This window comes from Micromys minutus (assembly GCF_963924665.1).
Source record: "Micromys minutus genome assembly, chromosome: 18".
Lineage (NCBI taxonomy): Eukaryota > Metazoa > Chordata > Mammalia > Rodentia > Muridae > Micromys > Micromys minutus.
The window spans coordinates 43,897,522-43,917,674 of record NC_137953.1 but is presented as its reverse complement, the minus strand read 5'-3'; the positions used below and the strand labels follow the sequence as shown (position 1 = coordinate 43,917,674).

At 39.0% G+C, this 20,153-nt stretch overlaps 1 protein-coding gene across 1 annotated transcript in view; it reads left to right on the top strand.

The window, feature by feature from the left end:
- Positions 1–20,153, top strand: part of NUP205 (nucleoporin 205) — a gene marked incomplete at its 5' end in the record, with an annotated part of 63,306 nt that overhangs the window by 27,873 nt on the left and 15,280 nt on the right. The window contains 15 exons of the mRNA XM_080932078.1: positions 463–600; positions 2,084–2,273; positions 3,774–3,894; positions 5,285–5,366; positions 5,613–5,777; positions 6,641–6,765; positions 10,339–10,453; positions 13,964–14,113; positions 14,584–14,655; positions 14,963–15,120; positions 15,641–15,721; positions 16,242–16,433; positions 16,736–17,003; positions 17,096–17,194; positions 19,645–19,793. Of these exons, the coding sequence (XP_080788204.1) occupies positions 463–600; positions 2,084–2,273; positions 3,774–3,894; positions 5,285–5,366; positions 5,613–5,777; positions 6,641–6,765; positions 10,339–10,453; positions 13,964–14,113; positions 14,584–14,655; positions 14,963–15,120; positions 15,641–15,721; positions 16,242–16,433; positions 16,736–17,003; positions 17,096–17,194; positions 19,645–19,793 (2,105 nt within the window). The remainder of the gene's footprint in view (positions 1–462; positions 601–2,083; positions 2,274–3,773; positions 3,895–5,284; positions 5,367–5,612; positions 5,778–6,640; positions 6,766–10,338; positions 10,454–13,963; positions 14,114–14,583; positions 14,656–14,962; positions 15,121–15,640; positions 15,722–16,241; positions 16,434–16,735; positions 17,004–17,095; positions 17,195–19,644; positions 19,794–20,153) is intronic.

Below are 20,153 nucleotides of genomic sequence, written 5' to 3'. Positions count from 1 at the left end.
TTTCAACTGGAAGTTAAGATTTATGAGTTAAATTAGAATCTAGTCTTTGCTTTATTGTTTTAATGGTATTCTGTTCAAGAGAGAAAATAGAATTTTGGAGTACTGGCTCTCATGTGCACATCAGTCCTTCCTGTATAGAATTGCTACTCTTAATAGTTTGTCTGTCTGTGACTTGAAGCTTGCCTTCACCTGCGTTAATCCTATTTAAGTTACATTGTCATACATTTTACAAAACAAAGACTGTAATAAACATTCTAATTAAGGGGCCAGTAAAATGACTGCTAATTGATTTTTTATAGACAGTGACATCTGCATTAAGCCTGACACCTTTGTTTAGTCCCTAGGATCTACGGTGGAATAGAACTAACTCCTCAAGTTGTCCTCTGACCACACACCCTAAATATATAAGCAAGTAGTTCTAAGCCAATACTAATTCACTATCTTGGATTGTGTGCTACTTAGGAGAAGAAATCATAGCCTATAAGCCACCGGGCTTTAGTCTGATGTATCATCTTCTGAATGAGTCACCGATGTTGGAACTTGCGCTCAGTTTACTGGAAGAAGGAGTTAAGCAGCTGGATACCTATGCTCCTTTCCCTGGTATGTGCCCGAGAGTCTCTCTGCCTTCAAACTGTTGCACCTTCAGTTTTTGTAAGTTGAGAACTTACTGGAGATGACATTCTTTGGTACTGCATGTCTCTTATCTAACAGTGGTGTTTTCAGTAGTCAGTATGAGTACACGTAGACCGAATTCAGTACAGAGACTTGTTGGCTCTGGCTATCATTGCAAGGTCTTCTCTAGGTAATTAGAGAAATCTTTATTGCTTTCTTGTCTTTATCATGCTTAACTCTGAGTCTGAAACCTCATGACACTTAGAGAAACACTAAGATCTGGCTCGTAATGGTCAGTAAACGTTGCTTATTACCATTGTTGTTGCCATTATTCCATGCTTTCTATGCATTTGGCTCTTAAAGACAGAGAGTATGTTTTATTCCATTTAATTTGCACAGAAAACTTCAGCGGCAGATTTTTATTTCCATTTGCCAAAAAGATGTACAAACAGGTTACACTGAGAGAGAGGATTTGAACCTAGGCATTTAGGCCCCAGAGCTGATGTATTGCACTCCTGTGCTGTACTGCCTCTAACGTGGCAGTGATCTGAAGTAGAAAAGTCTCATTCTAAACATAGGGCTGTGACTATATAATTCACAGATAACAAATGGTAGAAAGAATTAGGCCAGCATTTTAAATTTGAAAGGTTGAGATTACAGGTCATTTTTATTATATTTTTTGCTTCTTTATTTTTGTTTAAAAAACCCCTTTTTAAGGATTATTTTTACTTTATGTGTGTGATTGTTTTGCCTGCATGCATGTATGTGTTCCGTGCACATGCCCAGTTTCTGTGGAAGCCAGAAGAAGGTATCAGATTCCCTGTAATTGGAGTTATAATTGGTTGTGAGTTACCGTCTGGGTAAGGAGAACAGGACTCATACTCTGTTTAAGAGCCCCGAGTGCTCTTAACCACTGAGCCATCTCTCCAGCCCACAAGTACCTTTCTTTTCACAATGATTATGTCTTACTTGGAGTTGGTTTCTCACTTCAGCGCTGTTGACAGTTTTAACTGATAGTTCCCTGTTGTGGGTATTGTACTGTATGCTGTAGACTTCTGTCTCCTGGATGGCAGTTGCGCCTTCCTATTAGGACAAATAAGAGTATTTTAGGTGCAAATGTTCACTGGGGACAAATCATCCCACTCAGAGCCATTGCGTCACAGATGTCCATATCAGATACTTACATTACAATTCATAGCCATGAAGATACTTTGTGTTTGGAGGGTCAGCACAGCATGAGGAGCTGTGTTAAAGGGACACAGCAGTGGGAAGGGTGATCCTTAAGGATCACAGAAAAGAGAAGTTAAACACCTGAATAGCATGGGCCATGACATTGCTGGTTTTGAATGGGTGGAAGCTGTCTGAGGATGCTGTGGAAAGTTGATGAAAACAGACTTTTTGAAACTAAAGCTTGCCTTTTAGTTATTTTTCTCTTCAGTACATTAAATTGTAATTTCTTTGGGGGTTACAGGAAAGAAACACCTGGAAAAAGCAGTTGAGCATTGCCTTGCACTCCTCAACCTCACTCTGCAAAAGGAGAACCTTTTCATGGACCTTCTGAGAGAGAGTCAGCTGGCTCTCATTGTCTCCCCTCTGGAGCAGCTCTTGCAGGGAATTAACCCTAGGACTAAGAAGGCAGACAATGTGGTCAATATCGCCCGGTGAGTGACCTAAGTCACAGCAGAGGGAGATGGAGGCCACTCTAGCTGTCAGTTCTCTCTCTGTTGCATATTTAATACATCACACATTATTGGTTTTATTGAGACATGGTTTCTCTGTATAATCTTGGCCATCCTGGGACTTGCTCTGTAGAATAGGCTGGCTATGAACTCAGATTTGCCTTCCTCTGCCTTCTGAGTGCTGGGGGTCAAAACATACACCAACATGTCCTGGCTGGTTTTGACCTACTTTAATATTACCCAATTCTACTCCTTTGATTGTAATTACTCTGAGCCATACTGTGCCTTTTCTTTTTTCTCTTCCTAGTTCTAAGTCCTAAGAGTTTCTAGGTTTGAAATGAACAGTGTTTGTCTTTCTGTAGGCAAATTTAAGTGTTTGAACAGTGGGGATAGAGAGCCCCCTTCAGTCCTGTACATATGTATACATGTGTGTATATACATATACATGTATGTATATGTGTGTGCGTGGATGTACACATGCACATTTGCTGACATTCTGGTGATTTGGTGTTTCACAGCTTGTAGAATCCTTAGATGATTACTCATCTGAGCTTCATATGGTTGTTTGTGGAGGTGCTTGTGCTCACATATCCTTTTGTGAGGACACAGTCTTTTTGTCTCGGTTGTGGTTTAAATTGCTGTGATTAAACAATGTGACCAAAAGCAAAGCTTAAGGAGGGAAGTGTTTCTTCTTACAGCTCTCAGATCACACTCCATTACTGATGGAGGTCAGGGAGGAACTGGAGGCAGGAACCGAATCTGGGGACATGGAGGGTGTTATTGGCCTGCTACTTATGATTTGCTCAGCTTCTTACAGCACCCAGGGACACCAGCTTGGAGGTCGCATTGCCCATAGAGAGCTGAGCCCTCCCACATGAACCATTAATCAAGAAAACACACTGCTGTCTTGCTCATGGGCCAGTCTGGTGAGGGCATTGTCTCAGTTGAGGTTACCTCCTCCAAAACGACTCTAGTTTGTGTGCTGTTGACATGAAATTAGCCAGCCCAGTTCTCCTTAATTACCCTATCAGTACTTGGTTTGTTCCAATACAAAGACCTTTTTCTAAATAGTCCTTGTGGATTAAGACTTTAGTATAGATATTTTAGAAGGACATGATTACCCTGTGACAAATTCATTGTAGCTAGAAGGAGGACACTCATTTGTCTAAAGTGTTACATAGGTAGATGAATCTTTGGCTTGGAGTTTTCTTTCTTTTTTTTTTAAGAGTTAGTTAATTTTTACATGTATTTGTGTGTGCCTGCTTGTCTTTATGTGCATCACATGCACACATGAACCTGCAGGTCAGAGATGAGGCTGGATCCTTCGGAGCTGGAGTTTGACATAATCAGAGCCAAACCCAAGGTCCTCTGCTAGAATAGCAAATGCACTTAACCACAAGCCATCTCTAGAGCCCCTAAATTTTCTTTATTGAGAACAGTGAGAAGTTGGAGTACATTGTTCTTCAATGTTTTCTTCTGAAGGTATCTGTGCCATGGAAACAATAATCCTGAATTGGCATTTGAAAGTGCGAAGATCCTCTGCTGTATCTCTTGCAATTCCAACATTCAGATCAAAATGGTTGGCGATTTCACACATGACCAGGTAACTGATTTCTGTCAATCATAGTGTCTGGATGAATTGTACTTTTGTTTGTGGAACAGTTCTCTAAGAGTAAGTGCACTTATAAGGGATAGGTGAAAAAACAGCCATGCACTTGACTGAATTGTCTTTGAAGTTCATACTTTTCGGTGTAGTACCCTTTGTAGTGTGTGACTGTATAGCCCACAAAATTACTGTTACTCTAAGCATTTGAAGTGACTGGGTTTGTAGCCACAACACCTGTTTGCTGAGCTAATTACCTTTCTAGTTCTCTGGCGATCCATAGGTGTGTTATGTTGGCTACTATAAAACGTATTTATGGGTCTTTTTTCTTTTTCCTGAGACCACTACTGGAGTAGTTGACACTATGGGCTTGTGTTCTATACCAGCTCCTTTTTCTTGTGTTCCTAATAGTTTTGTTTCTCCTTTTCTCATGAAATGAGGTTGTGCTGCCTCAACTGGTTCAAGCTCTGCTTAGGTCTCCTGTTTGATCCCAAGGGTAGATTCTGCTCTGTAGCTGCCGTATTCTCAGTGGATAGCACAGCTGCATAACTGGCTTTGTATTTCTCCTGTAAACATCTAGTGTCTGTAAGAAGTGCCTGAACTTTACCTTTACTGTACCTTCCTCAGCAGTGTTTTAAAACAGGAGCCGTTCTGTCCCTTTGGATGGGTGGATATGCATAGACAAGTGGTTTTGTCTGTCAGAGGGTCTTTTACCATGTACTTCATTATGCTCAGCAGCAAGTACCCTCACTCACTTAGGTATCTCTCTGGCCCCCAGATTTGGCTGCAGTTTCTGTATTATAAGACCTTTCATATGACTGTTTGCTGCCACTGTGTCGTTAGTAAGCTCTAGTAACAAATCAGAGTGACCCCCCATCTTATAAATGTCCTTAGAATGAAGGCACCATCAAGGCAGAGAGCCACTGTAAGATACAGATGTGGCTTCTGGATTCTGGCTTTTCTTTTTGAATTGATCTGGCTATGTGATTCTTCTGTGTCCTCTCCCTCTTAAGTGCTACAGATATGAGCCACTAGGCTGAGCTTTAAATTAGATACAAATTATCATTACTGCTTGGAGCATACAACTTCTTGCCATTTCCCTTCTACATTCCTCCTTTCCTTTTCTATTTCTTTTTTGACACAGAGTTTCATTATGTAATCTCCGTTGGCCTGGTCCAGTCGAATCTTAAACTTGGATCTGCCTGACTTTGCTTCCCAAGGGCTGGGACTGAAGTTCACCACACTTGGTCCACTTTCTTTCTTCAGAGGAGGCTGACTTGAAACTTAGGGTCATCCTACCTCAGCTTCCTAAAGTTCACGATGTTTGTTATTGGCTCCCTGATGTGTAGAAAAATGTTAATTGTCATTTTTCTGTCTTTTATGACTCCAGAGTGTGAGCCAGAAGCTGATGGCTGGATTTGTCGAGTGCTTGGACAGTGAGGACACAGAAGAATTTGTACGTGTAGATGAGGGTATGGCTCTGACTAACGTGTGCTTTTACATACATACATGCATGGCATCATGAGAAAGAATAACCATCAAACTTCATTTTTTAGTGCTGATGTAAGAGATTGAGAATTTGCTAGAATAAAAAAAGTTTTAAGATTATTTAAATCAAAGCAATGTAAAGGTCAATCAAGAATTAAGTAATTGTGGGGCTTCAAATACATGCTGCCTTACATTAATTTGTCATTTTGTTTTGCGGATTCTTTATTTAGGCTCAGAATTAGAAAAGAAATTAGCTGCGATTCGTCACGAAACTAGAATCCACATCTTGAATCTTCTCATCACATCTCTAGAACGCAGTCCGCCCAATCTTGCTCTCTACCTGTTGGGCTTTGAATTGAAGAAACCCATCAGTACCACGAATCTGCAAGACCCAGGTATAGCTGTACTGCACGTTGACATCCATTTCTTACATGTTTGTTGGTGTAAGTGGTCATTTATTGAGTACTGAGATCACAGGGTAATTTCCTTAGAAAATAGATGACATGTGAAAGGTATATTGGGTTAGACTTGAGGATCAAAGGTTTTTTTTTTTTTTTTTTTTTTTTTTAAAACATCAATGGCCTCCATTTTTAATAAAATGACATATGCTGTGTGCATTGATCAAGAAACACAATCCAACTATTTCTGTTTACAACAAACTCATCTGAGTTTTAAATATATATATTACCATAAACTATGGGATAAAAAATAATGTTCTAATCAAATAAACTAGGAAGCCAGCAGGAATCTCTATTTTATTTTTTTTTAAAATTTTAAACATTTTTGCATAAATGTATACAAATACATTTTTGTCAGTGCTTGGCTTTTTTTTTTCTTTTTTTTTTTTAAGGTTTGATACTCTGCATTAAGGTCTTACTAGTTACAATGAGCAAAAAGTACATGTAAAACAGGATGTAACCCAGAATTAGTCAACATTTTCTTGGTGTGTAAGGATTGAGCATGACGTTTTGTTTTGTTTTTTGTTTGTTTCTTTTGTTTTGTTTTGTTTTCTTTTTTTCTTGAACTTCACAGAGTCTGTGAGTTGTTTCTGGGGCATTCCGAGCCTCTGGGGTTAGCAGAGGATCAAAGGTTCTAAACGATTTCTCGGATTGGGATTCGTTAGTGTCTGTTATCAGAATCAAAGCATGTTCATAGTTGAGTGAGCTTGTGTTTCTAAAATTAGACTTTGGTAAAGAAGGTCTTGAGTTTGTGATGCAGAAACCTGAGAAAAGTTGAATTTCCTTTTGGTTCCACGTAGGAGTGTTAGGCTGCCCTCGGACATGCCTTCATGCCATCCTCAACATTCTGGAGAAAGGCACAGACGGGAGAACCGGCCCTGTGGCTGTGCGGGAGTATCCTCAGCTGGCCGAGCTGTGCTACCAGGTACGAGGTAGATAGACCTTGAGGAACTGTTCAGAATAGATGGGAGGACGGCACCGAGGCAGGATGAAAACAGGTTCATTTAATCTTCCAGTTTTTGATTTGTGGGTACGTTCCACGAGGCATAGGTACCAGCATCCTGTAGATCTGAAGATGTCAGCAGTGCAGAGAAGGAGCACTACTAGGTGTTGGTGGATTTTACCACTGGCCTGCAGTGAAGTAGCTCTTTGGGCTTGCCATGTGGCTGCCCTTGTGCGGCATTTTCTATCTGTGGGGTGGGTTGCTGCGTGCACAGTGGCAGTGCAAGCAGCACCTTTGAAGAAGCGTGTGAGAAAGTCCTGCGGCCATGGCAACGGCAGGAGTCTGAGCAGAGTTCACACTCACTGGTGCATGTGTTCTAAGAGTGGCCTCTATACTGCCTGACGTGAGAGTGCCTTGGTGGCCTTTCATGGTGTAAAGGTAGACTACATTTCTGTTATTCTCATGTTTATCTTTGTGACCTTTCACTTTTGTCCCTGGTGTCCTAGACAGTCACACTTCTTTGAATCTAAATTCTTTCTTAGAGAGTGACCTGAGTGAGCAGTGTTGAAGCAGGTGAACAGCTTTGTCCTCTCAGCCAGGGGAGGCAAGGTGAATAAAGCAAGGTTTAAGACAGAAGAGAAGGTGAAGGTGCTCTCTAATTGCCTTTTGTGTTTTAAGGACTCTAGCTTATTGGATTGCAAAACAGTGCCACAGCTGTCTGGAGACAGGCATCAGAAATGTTTGCTTTTTATTTTGTGTTTTCTCTTTATGTGTGCTTATGTAGTTGAATTCAGATGTTTTTAGTGTTCCTTTTAACCCTTTCTGTAGTTCCTTTTCTTCCCCTTTGGATTGATTTTCTGTGCTGTCAAAGTGTGAATCTTTTTGTTTGGTATTTTTCTAGGAATATATTTTGAGGGTCAGCAAGAGAGCTCAGCTGGTAAAAGTACTTCCCAGCAAACCTGACAATTGAGTTCAATCTCTGTAACCTGTGGTGGAAGGAGGGAACCAACTGCACAGAGTTTTCCTCTTACCTCCTCTTGGCACACATGCTTACACACATCATGTGTGCACACTGTGCACATGTTCATATGCACTCACACAGAATTAACAAATGTACAACAAAAAATAAATACAGATTTATTTCTAGGCAAGGATTTGCAGTTATTTCTGACTCACTGGCCTGCTTTATAAGGTTACTGAATACTGAACTAACAAGTCCTGGACTGTTGCTACTGTCAATGAAACTGACAGATTCCTGCAGTGCCCCAATCCCATCATTCTTGTTAACTGGTAAACCTATGACCTTATTTTATGTGCATTTCTGTTAAAAGAATCATATGTGGTCTGTATTGATGCTCTGTTAGGGTTCACTTGGCAGTAGCACTGTAATCAGAGTCATGTGGAGTTTATTGACAAGCAGTTTCTCTGAAGGGCAGTTTGATTCACAGCTTTCTTTAGAACTAAACTTCAGAACTATGCTTTATCCTGTTGTTTGTTGTTTTAGAATTCTGTATTTTTTGTTAGATTTTATTTGTATACATGTGTGCACGCGAGTGTGTGTGTGTGTGTGTGTGTGTGTGTGTGTGTCGGAAAATAATTTAAACTGTACTGAGCTCCCAGCCAGGTGATCACGGGTGATCACGCTTAGCTCTCTTGACACCTGCCCAAGTTCTCTAGGTTTTCAAATGAAAAGACACACACTTGCTGCATTATTCTTGATATGCCTTACTAGCTCAATAACTGGGCCACTCCTGAACCTAACACACTTCTTTCCAATATTCCTGAGGAGATACTTGCAAAATCCATATTTCATCTCTGCTACCCCAGATCCAGTTGGGGGAGTGGCCCCTGGGGCTGATTTCCTGCATTCTTACCTGTCTTAAGTTTGATCTCTCTGCCTCCCCATGGTGGCGACTCTGCTCTTCTCTCTTCTCCATTTCTTGCCCAGGAATCCTAAAAGCCCCACCTCTGTTCCCTTACCCAGCCATTGGCCGCTGGCTCTTTATTGACCCATCAAAAGCCAACTGTTACTGGATGTACGAATTCCCATGTAAGCACAAATCAAATCCCCAACACATGTGTGCATATCACCATGTTACAATGGAGGTCAGAGGACATTTGGAAATCAGTTCTTCCTTTTGCCATGCCGAGACCTGGTGATTAAGTTCTGGCTATCAGACTTGGTAATAAATGCCTTTAAACACTGAACAGTCTCTCTAGCCCTTGGTCCTGACTTATACAAATTTAAAATTAAAAAATGATATAAATGTGACTCTAGCTAGACAATGAAAAGGACCATTGTGTGCAGTGTGAGAATTGGAAGACAAAGGAAGCCAGTGGCCTTGTGTGTGTTAGACAAGTCAGGTAGCTGAAACTTTGCACAGATGACTTTGAGCACTGGTTTAAGGGTTATGATCAATTTTACATATATGGAATTTTGGAGAGTATTGGTTATGTCAGTTCAAAGGGGATGAATAGTTGCATGGCTAGTTTTATCTCAGTGTTGAGAGAATGTTTCTTAAAAAGCCAGATACATAGAAGTGAGTAATATGTTCTTATAAATGGGTGACTTGTGAATGAAAATTACTACTTTGCTAGTAACGAAAATTACATTTTGCAGTTTGAAATTCTGCTGACTTACAAGATGTTGTATGGCACCTGCTGCCTTAGGGTTTCATTGTTGTGAAGAGACACCATGACTAAGGCAGTTCTTATAAAAGACAACATTTAATTGTTACTGGTTTACAGGTTCAGAGGTTTAGTCCATTATCATCATGGGGGGGTCCACTCAATTTTTCTTGGATTGATAAGAATGTTCCTCCCTCCTCCTAAAGTTGTATTTAGAGCTTGCATTTGTTACATAGTAAAGTTTAGACATCTTTATAGTTTTTTAATAATGATTGCTATAGTTTTACTATTTTTTGAAGTTGAGATAAGATAATTGTGATTTTTTTTTCAGAAGTGACTACTATGTAATACTGCTATTAATTAAAATACTAAAGCTTAACTAACTTTGTATATATATTAATAAATATCTTTAGGGTAAGTTCAAGATTTAGTCCTGTCATATTCAACTCATTTTCATTTTGAATGCAGAGTCTTGCTATGTAACCTAGGCTGGCCTTGAATTCACTATTGTTCTGCTTCAGCTTTAGATCTGAGATTATAGGCATGTCCGGCAGTGTCAGTAGTCTGAGCTGTGTTTCAGTGTGTTTTCTTGAGCTAGTACACCAACAATGTAGATTTAGAAATCTAAGTTTATGGGGCTGGAGAGATGGCTCAGCCACTAAGAGCACTAGCTGTTCCTCCAGAGTTCAGTTCTATCTATAGATGGATTATTACCATCAATAATAAGATCTGACATGCAGGTGTCCATAATACAAATAGAGCACTCATATACATAAATAAGTAAGTCTTTAAACATTCTAAGCTTATATTTATTTTATGCATGTGATTATTTGTTTGCTTAGGTTGTTGATGCATCACAGTATTTTACATTCATATTTTGCTATCTTAATCAGTCTGGAAATAACTGATTTTCTTTTATTTCATTAGGTGATATATCAGTTATGTGCATGCTCAGATACATCTGGCCCTACTATGAGGTACTTGAGAACCAGCCAGGATTTCTTATTTTCCCAGTTGCAGCATCTACCTTTCTCTAACAAAGGTAGGGTATTGTATTGCTTTATTACTGCAGGTTGAGAGCTCTTTGTTTCAGAATTTGAATATTGAGTGGTTGATTGATAGGGTTTTCTTTGAATCTGGGCTTGGAATTTGAGGTACTCTGCCTTGGCTGGGATTACAGGCATGTAACACCATGTCCCCTTCAATTCCTTTTGATTTGGGAGTATTTCTTACATATGAGTCATTTTGGGGACTGTACCCATTTCTAAGCATGAAGTTCATTTGTATATGTAAACCTTATAGGAATAGCCTGAAGTTAATTTTATCCCATGTTTTTAGTGTACCTTTACTTTGTCTGCAACCTGTCAAGTGACGTGTCACACTAGTAGTATTGTGTGTGGGCACTTTATCTAGGAGTCTGGGACATGTTGGGTTTTGTTTGCAGATTAGAATTGGTTCAGTTGTGTAACCAGTGTATCCACTGGTGTTACCTGGCTAGGTACTGTGGACTGCTCATGGTATTTGGCACTTTGCTGTTGTTAATTTGGATGCTTTTGTAATTACTGCTTGAGAAGCTTCCTGTTTTTACTTTCTAGTGTAAAACTACATGACTATAGTCTGATTGAAGGAATTGGTTCTTTTCTAACAAAACTTAAAAGTTGTGTTAAAGGGATAAGAAAACCACTGAAATTAGATTATGTGTGTGTGTTATATGTGTGAGGGTGTGCACAGACCACATTGCACATGTGATGGTCAGAACAGCTTCGTGGGTCTGTTCCACTTTGACATGAGTTCTAAGGATTGAGCTTGTCTCATCAGGCTTGTGTTGCAAGTGCTTTTTTCTGCTGAGACGTCTTACTTGCTTATGAATGAAAATTACTTAGAGAAGTTTCTCATTTGCATTCGTGTCTTATGTATATTTGAGACTAAACTACCTTGAAATAAAACTTTGAAAAGTAATTTTAGAGGAAATTATAAATCAAATTTATTGACATGACTGAGAACTGTTCTAGACTAAATTTTATCAAGGTTTTGCTTTTTTTTTAATTAAAAAATGTATTTAAAAATATTTCTCTTTTTCCTGTGTGCTTGGTGTATACTAAGGCCAGAAGAATTCTGTATGTTTGTTTGTTTTGTTTTGTTGAGCCAGGGTCTCCTTATGTAGCTGTCCTGGGACTGATTCTGTAGCCCAGTCTGACTTCAGACTCAGAGATCTACCTTTCTCCTGAGTGCTGGGATTAAAGGCATGCACCATGTCTGACTCTTCTCTCTCTCCCTCCCTCCCTCCCTCCCTCCCTCCCTCCCCCTATCCCCCATTTACTTCTTTCTTTCTATTAGCTATTTACAATCCTTTTTCTACACTGGTTTGTGTTAATCTCTTACATATATAGTAGAACTTTTAAAAACATTTATCTATTTTATGTATATGAGTACACTGTAGCTGTCTTCAGACACATCAGAGGAGGGCATCGGATCCCATTACAGATGGTTGTGAGCCACCATGTGGTTGCTGGGAATTGAACTCAGAACCTCTGGAAGAGCAGTCAGTGCTCTTAACCACTAAGCTATCTGTCCAGCCCAGAACTCTATTTTTTATTACATTTTGTGCATTCCTCAAGAGGTTGAAAGACAACTTTCAGGAGTTGGTTCTCTCCTTTTATCATGGGTCCAGGGATCAATCTTTGCTAAACTTTGACAGCTTTAGGGATTTATGTTATAAAACCCAGGGTGTCTTGAATTTGTGAGCTCAGACTATTCTCTATTTCTATCACTATCAAGCTCTTGACTAGCTGGACCTACAGTCGGCACCACTATAGGCATCGCAGTGCAGTTTTGAACCTCACCTGATGCCATCATATTTTGAGATCAAGGTCTATACAAATTGTTAGACATTCCCGTTACTAGTAATTTTTAGTTTTCTAATTAGGTGTTGGAAAACTAATATCCTTGGAGTTATTTGATTGACAAAACAGTTTTCTTTATTTTCATAATTTCATCATTTTTAGTTATGAAATTTTGTTTATTTAAGAACATTATAGAAACTTTAAATTTTTATACATAGATAGTCCAAAAGAATCATCAAAGTCTGACTTATGTGTTATAAAAATTGACTTAGCTTGGCCTGTGTCTAAGTTAAGGTTTCTTTTGCTATGATAAATACCATTACTGAAAGCATGTTGGGAAGGAAAGGGTTTATCTTATCTTATTAGTCTCAGGTTACACTCCACTACTGAGAGAAGTCAGTGCAGAAACTCAAGGTAGGAGTTTGGAAGCAGGAGCCAAAGCAGAAACCTCAAGGAGTGCTGCTCAGTGGCTTGCTCCCCATGGTTTGCTCAGTCTCCTTCCTTACACTATCCAGGACCAGGGTTGGATCACGCACAGTAGGCTGGGCCCTCTCACATCAATTTCTAATTAAGAAAATGCTTCACAGGCTTGCCTACAATGATATAGGCATTTTCTCAACTGAGAAATAACTTATCAGTAGCTCTAGTCTTGGCAAGTTGTCAAAAAGACCAACCAGTGCAGAATGAGGTTATTAGTACTATTATTTAGTCAATTATGTTTATGTTGCCATTATTAGTACTTCAAAGCATAGGGCCCACCAAACATAAATTCAGCACTGAGCCAGGAATGGTCATGCATGCCTGTAATTCTGATCAGCACTTGGGAGTGTAAGGTAGGGGGCTGTGTTTGAGACTTGCCTTATTGCAAGATTATCCTGAAACAAAATAATACTGAATTTGAATACTTTTTTTTAAAGATTTATTTTTAAATTTTGTATATTTGTGTACACCTGTGTTCATATGCCAGCCTGCAGAAGCCTGGGAAGAGAGCTGCAGATCCCGTGGAACATTATTATAGGCAGTTGTGGGCTGCCATATGGTCCCAGGGACTAAGCCAGGCTCCACTGCAAGAGTGGGGTGTTTCCTTAACCATGGAGCCTCTCTCCAACCCCCTTAAACTTGTTTTAAGTATGTGATTCATAGCCCTAATTATATGTCAAGGCAACTGTATTATCATATATCACAAAATTATGTCATATGGGTATAAGTATGTCTTTCTAGAGTAAAAAAGTCTTTTGTTATGTATTTGAATTACTTTTCAAAACAAAATACAAAATGACATTGATGTTAAATTGTGGCAGACTTGTAAGATCTTTGAAATTACTCTGGTGATAAACTTTTTCTTTTTTCCTTCTTTGGAGACAATGACTCACTATGTATTCCTGGCCGGCCTGGAACTTGTGTAGATCAGGCAAGCTTGGAATTCATAGAGATCCTCTGTCTCCTGAGTGCTTGGGATTAAAGGCATGTACCACATCTGGCACAAATAAAAATTTTATTGTTCTGTCAATTAATTTTTTATAGACATAAAATAACTTTATTTTCTTTGTATTCTCTTTTTCTTTTATAATTCCATGTTCTGATTATGATGTTACTCCGATTCAGAAATTAATGACTTTGTTTCATGAAGAGGCAACTGATAATTTATGGAATTTTTCCGATCTTGTGTTAGAACTATGGGAGATTAGATTTATGTGTTTAAATTCTAGAGTATGAAATGTCCATGCTGAATCAAATGTCATGGCTTATGAAGACTGCCTCAATAGAACTAAGAGTGACATCTCTGAATCGCCAGCGCTCACACACACAGAGGCTTCTGCATCTCCTACTGGATGACATGCCAGTGAAGCCGTACGCAGGTGAGCACGCTTGGGGTGTAGCCTTAGACCCAGCTGCTTCCTCCCAGATTAGTATACTGTCTTTACAGCAATTCAAAATTGTCCTTTGATGTCGTCTCGTTTTCCTTTTAATGAATTTGCAATATAAAGTTGTGAAATTTGTCATATTGAATCATCATGACCCAAGCTATTTCACTGGGTATTACACATGCAAATTAAACATAAGCTTCTTTTTAATTATCTCCTTAGTATGATGGGGTCGTAGTCATTGTGAAATTCTGATTATTCTCTTCAAAGTTATGAGTAGGTACAGTTGTAATGGGAAAAGGTAGATGAACATTGCTAGTAAATCTTCATAATTTTGCATCTTTATTCATTTATAAAAAGCTCTTTGACTCAGAAACAAAATAAATTGTTTGCTATCTCCAAGTAAATGTAATTTTAAAGTGTACTTTTCCTTTTCTGATCTATTGCTATTGGTTCTCCAACAGATGGGGAAGGAGGAATGGAAGATGAAAATAGATCTGTCTCTGGGTTCCTTCATTTTGACACTGCCACAAAAGGTGAGGCCCTTGGAATTGTAGTACATTGTAGACATATTACACTGCTTAAAATTGCAGGATAATTTACTGGTATCTCTGGGTTCTGGACCTACATAGAAGAGCTATGTAGAGGATTATTTGTTGTCAATCGCTAAGGGTTTACAGACCAGAGGAAAAGCTATCTCAGTGTGTCGCCATATCAGAAATAAGTCAGATTTAGATTTCAGCAGGGTTGTTGGGTTTCAGAGCATAGCATGCTAATGAGCTAAATATGGGTTGTTCTTCTCTTTAGTGCCTTAAGTATAGTTTATTTACTTCTTGTTCCTAGTGCGTCGAAAAATTCTAAGTATTCTTGATTCGATTGACTTCAGTCAGGAGATTCCTGAGCCTTTGCAGCTGGATTTTTTTGACCGTGCTCAGATTGAGCAAGTCATTGCCAACTGTGAGCACAAGAATTTACAGGGGCAGACGGTCTGCAACGTCAAGGTGAGAGCTGCTATCTAGAGCCTGCAGTAACTGGTTCAGACACTGAGCTTTCAGAAAAATGTAACCATACATATGTATATATACTAACACATTGCTGGTTTCTGCTATTAGTTTATTGGGCTGTTTTGTCTAACAGTGAGGAAATAAAACTGAATAAATACGCTAACTTTCTTGAAAAGCTTTGCCATCAGTTTGCTCGAGGAATTTTTCCACCCAGCTAAGGACTAGAGTATTTTTCACTATTTAGTTCTCTACCAAGTGAATGATTACAGCCTCAGCAAAATGAGAAGGATATTGAGGCTCGGCTCTCAGCATTAAATTACTGTCCTCAGCCCTGAGGTACTATTTTCTGGAAGGAGCCAGACAGCTAATGTTTTTGTGTGCACATTGGACTATGCCATTGATACATTGTGTGCAGAGATACCTGGGCCTTTTCTAGTTAGGGTGGGCTATGGTAATTGCTCCCTGTTATTCTGTCACCATATGATGATACTGTTTCTCTCTTTTTTCACTAATTTAGCTTCTTCATAGGGTTCTGGTAGCTGAAGTCAATGCTCTTCAGGGTATGGCAGCAATAGGCCAGAGGCCTCTGCTGATGGAGGTAAGCTCTGTGCTGGTTTGACACAGACAAAAACCTTCAGCTGTTTGTACTGCTTCATTTGCTTGCTTAAAAAGCTGTAAATGCATATGTAATTAGTAAATGACTTACACATTAAGCTTTCATGGAGGGCTGGTGAAATGACTCAGTAAGTAAAGGCACTTGCTGCCAAGCCCGACAACTTGAGTTTGATCTTCAGAACCCACAGGATGGAAGAAAAGAAATGACTCATGGAGTTGTTTGTTGATACCTATGCATTTCCTGTGGCATTTATACATGTGAGGACATACACACATGTGAGTGACAGGGCTACACTCAAGTGAACACGCACGCGCACGCACACACACACACACACCCCTAAAATAGAATTAAACTTCCGTGGAATGTCTTGTGGTTTTATATTTTTTAATTCAATTTTTAAAATTTACACACAATTTTCTATATAACTAAAAATATTAAAAATAGGAAATTGCTTAAACATGTATTATTTCCCTGAATGTTAACCTGTTTCAATATTTATTAGGAAATCAGCACTATTCTTCAGTATGTCGTAGGAAGAAACAAGCTGCTTCAGTGTCTTCATGCAAAGCGGCATGCGCTAGAATCCTGGAGGCAGCTGGTGGAAATTATACTGACAGCTTGTCCTCAGGAGCTCATTCAGGCTGAAGACCGACAGCTGATTATCCGTGACATTCTACAAGATGTGCATGATAAGGTGATTTACTTGAACTCACAGTGATCCACCTGTCTTTGTCTCCCAAGTGCTGAAATAAGGATGTGCACCACCACAACCCAGCTTAGTTGTTTGAGTTTTTTTTTTTGGGGGGGGGGTAGGATTGGGTTTCTTTATGTGTATCCCTGGCTGTCCTTGAACTTATTCTGGCCTCTAACTCAAAGTCATGCGCCACCACTGCCCCCCAGTTGTTACATTTTTAAGGTAGTTGAAAAGCTTTATGTATATGAGACTTACTGAGTTCTGGTGGGAGCTGGTCTCATTGTTCCCCTTTGTACTTTAAGGTGCTGGATGATGAAGCCGCACAGGAGCTAATGCCAGTGGTTGCTGGTGCCGTGTTCACCCTGACGGCTCACCTAAGCCAGGCTGTGCGCACGGAACAGAAGCAGCCTTTGGTCTCAGGACCTGCAGAGGCCCATTATGCTTTTATGCTTGATGGTTCTTTCACCTCACCTCCTGCAGCAGAGAGCTGGCCAGTGGGCTTTGCATCCATTGGAGATTCTTCGCTTCACATCATACTGAAGAAACTGTTAGACTTTATTTTGAAGACAGGTTTTTCATTTACATTTTCTAAGCATTATGATTTTGTTCTGACTTTGAGTGAAAAGGTTTCACTTGACTGCATGCATGTCTTTGTCTTGTAGGTGGTGGCTTCCAGCGTGTAAGGACTCACTTGTACGGCTCTCTGCTTTATTACTTACAGATTGCCCAGAGACCAGATGAGCCAGACACATTGGAAGCTGGTAAAGTTAGATTGATTTTACTTTGCTCTTTTTAAAGATGGTAACTTCAAAAATCTAAGTCACTTCTCCAACTTCTGACTCCACAACTACAGTTAGGAGATCTTGACATAGCCATTAGATTGCTGTAAAGTGGAGGACACGTGTTTAGTTTCTAAGTATGAGATTAGTACATAGACATGTAAAGAGATCACTCAGGTGATAGTCTAGTTTTATAGACTTGAACTGCAGTGTACTGTTTGTTAGGATGGACAATGTCTCTTTTCTCCTTGCATCACAGTTATCTACGGGGGTCTTAGAAAATGGAGACTGTTCTGTAGTAAGCCTATGACATTTAAATAATGTCTTTATTCATAAGCTTAAAAAGTCTAATAATTTACTATCACAAATACTGCTTCAAAATCTTAATATGTCTACTTTTCAAGAAGATTTGTGGTAGAATTCTCATGGGAAGCAGTATGCAGTTTTATTTTAATAGAGTGTTCTAGAATGGCCATCAAAAATGGTCTTACCAGTATAAATGCTCACCTGTAGTGTGTGTGTGTGTATATATATATATATATATATATATATATATATATATATATATATATATATATATAAATTCTTCATTTAAAGGAAGGCACAGCTAGAGACATGACTCCGCAGTTAAGAGCGCTCGCTGCTCTACAGAGGATGGGAGCTGAGATTCTAGTGCTCACATGGAACAAACCCATAACTCCATCTCCAGAGGATCCAAGTGTCTCATGGTCACCTGCTCACACATGTACATAAACAAATATATATCGAAAAGGAAGATGTTTAAAATACTGAGCTGAGCGGAGTGGCACATGTTTGAAATCCTACTCTGCCAGACTAAATATTAAATTACTTTCAAACAAAATTTCTGCTTTATTGGGTATATTTATAGAGCATTCCGAAGATTCACATAGAACTGCTAATTTTCTATTTAGAGGAAGATTTTTGTCTATATTGTATCTGATTCTTTTTAGCCAAACTATATGTTTAAATTACCTTTATAATATGTTTTTATTGTTAATTTTATTTTAATTAAAACTATTTTGCTTTTATTTTTAGTAATTAATATTTCAACTAAACTATGTTAAGAACTTGTTAGTGGCCTCATCAAATGATAGGCTTTCACTGCACTCTTTTCATGGATGTTTGTGTTTGAGTGTGCTTTCTCTCAAACCATCCTGAGTAAGTTAAGTTACCTTTACGCCTAGTACTGTAGAAGATAACAACAGCCAACAGTAGATGTAAAGGGTACTTGATGTGTGTACATATGCTTTATTTAAGAGTGTAGGGTTTATGCATGCCTCTGCACACAGGTCTCAGGTCAGAAGAAAGCATCAGATCCTTGGAAGCGGAGTTATATATATAACTGCCATGTTAGGAATCAACGCAGGTCCTTTGCAAGAGCAGCCAGTGTTCTTAACCACTGAGCTATCTGTATAGCCCCTGAGAGCAGATATTTCTAATGTCAAGAAAAATAAATTTTTAAAGAAGCTTTTGGAGCAATCAGGCTTTTCTTTTTCCTATAACACACTTAGAAAAGTCATCAAGATGACAGCTTATCTCAATGTAGATTTGTTTATCCTAGGCTAGTTGCAAACTTGGGACCCCATGCTGTGTGATCTCAAGTGTGTGTGTGCCTGGTTCAGGATGGTAGTTCAGTGCTGGGCATGGCGGCACAGGCATTTAATCTCAGCACTCTGGGGACTGAGGCAGGTAGATCTCTGTGAATTGGAGACTAGATTTGTCTACAAAGTGAATTCCAGGACATTCCGGCTGTCATATACAGAAACCCTGTCATAAAAAGACAAACCCAAACAAACAAAAGCCCAAAGAAATCAAAATGAAAGATTTCACTCCCCCAATGAAAGAAGATGGGAATTTAGGAATTACTAAAGTGTTAGAGAAGAAAATCATGAAATTGCTTTGAAGTAAAAAACTTGTTTTATTTGATTATGAAAAGTTTGTAAGGTTTGCATGACTAAGTGAAATGTCTGTTCACATGCTACTATTACTTACATATTTAAATTACCCTTTTAATTAATACAGTTTTTAATTTCAATAAATATTTCAGTTAAAAACCCTAAAGATTAAAACTTTCTGATTTGTTTTGTTTTCTTTTTAGAGGGAGATTTCTGTCTGTATTATATCCTTTCCTCCTTTGCCAAAGTTTCAAAGATGGCAATAAAATATACGAACAAATTGATTAGCAGGGTAAATACAAGTAATCAGTTCTCTTGGAGCCCATGATTAATTTTAACTCCTGAAAGGGCCATACATTTTGTTAGTGGTGTGCATGTGACACACGCTCTTAAAGTTCATTGTCTGGACTCATGATCTGGTCTTCTGTGTACTAGATTTCTGTTGTTGTTGAATATGAGATGTGTAGTTAGTGCTAAGCTGCGTTTTACTGCTCTTTTCTGTCTTACTTCTTGTAGCTAAGAAAACTATGTGGGAAAGGCTGACTGCCCCTGAAGATGTGTTTAGTAAATTACAACGAGAAAACATGGCTATCATTGACAGTTATGGTGCTGCCCTCATGGAAGTGGTCTGCCGAGACGCTTGTGATGGTCATGAGATTGGAAGGGTAAAATACCAGTTGTGTAGAATTGTGTAGAACTGCTACTAAATATTGTGTATTTATGAAAATATGTACTGAATCAACAACTGAATGTGTGTTGTATGTAGAGAACTTTTTTCTCCATTATAGTGAGTTTGCTCATCTGCTGTGATTTTTAGTTTCTGTTTTGTTTTGTTTGTGTGGCATTTTAACTCAGAATTTCTCCTTAAAATTACTTTTGCTAAGTTTGAGGTTTGTAGGAAGGACAACATGGGTAGAAACAATAGAAATCCTGCCTGTTAGATCTGTGGTCTTCCCACTGGTGGGCAGATCCTCTTTTTCTGAGTGTGTTCTCCTCTGGTATTGTATGGAGGGGATTTCCACGTT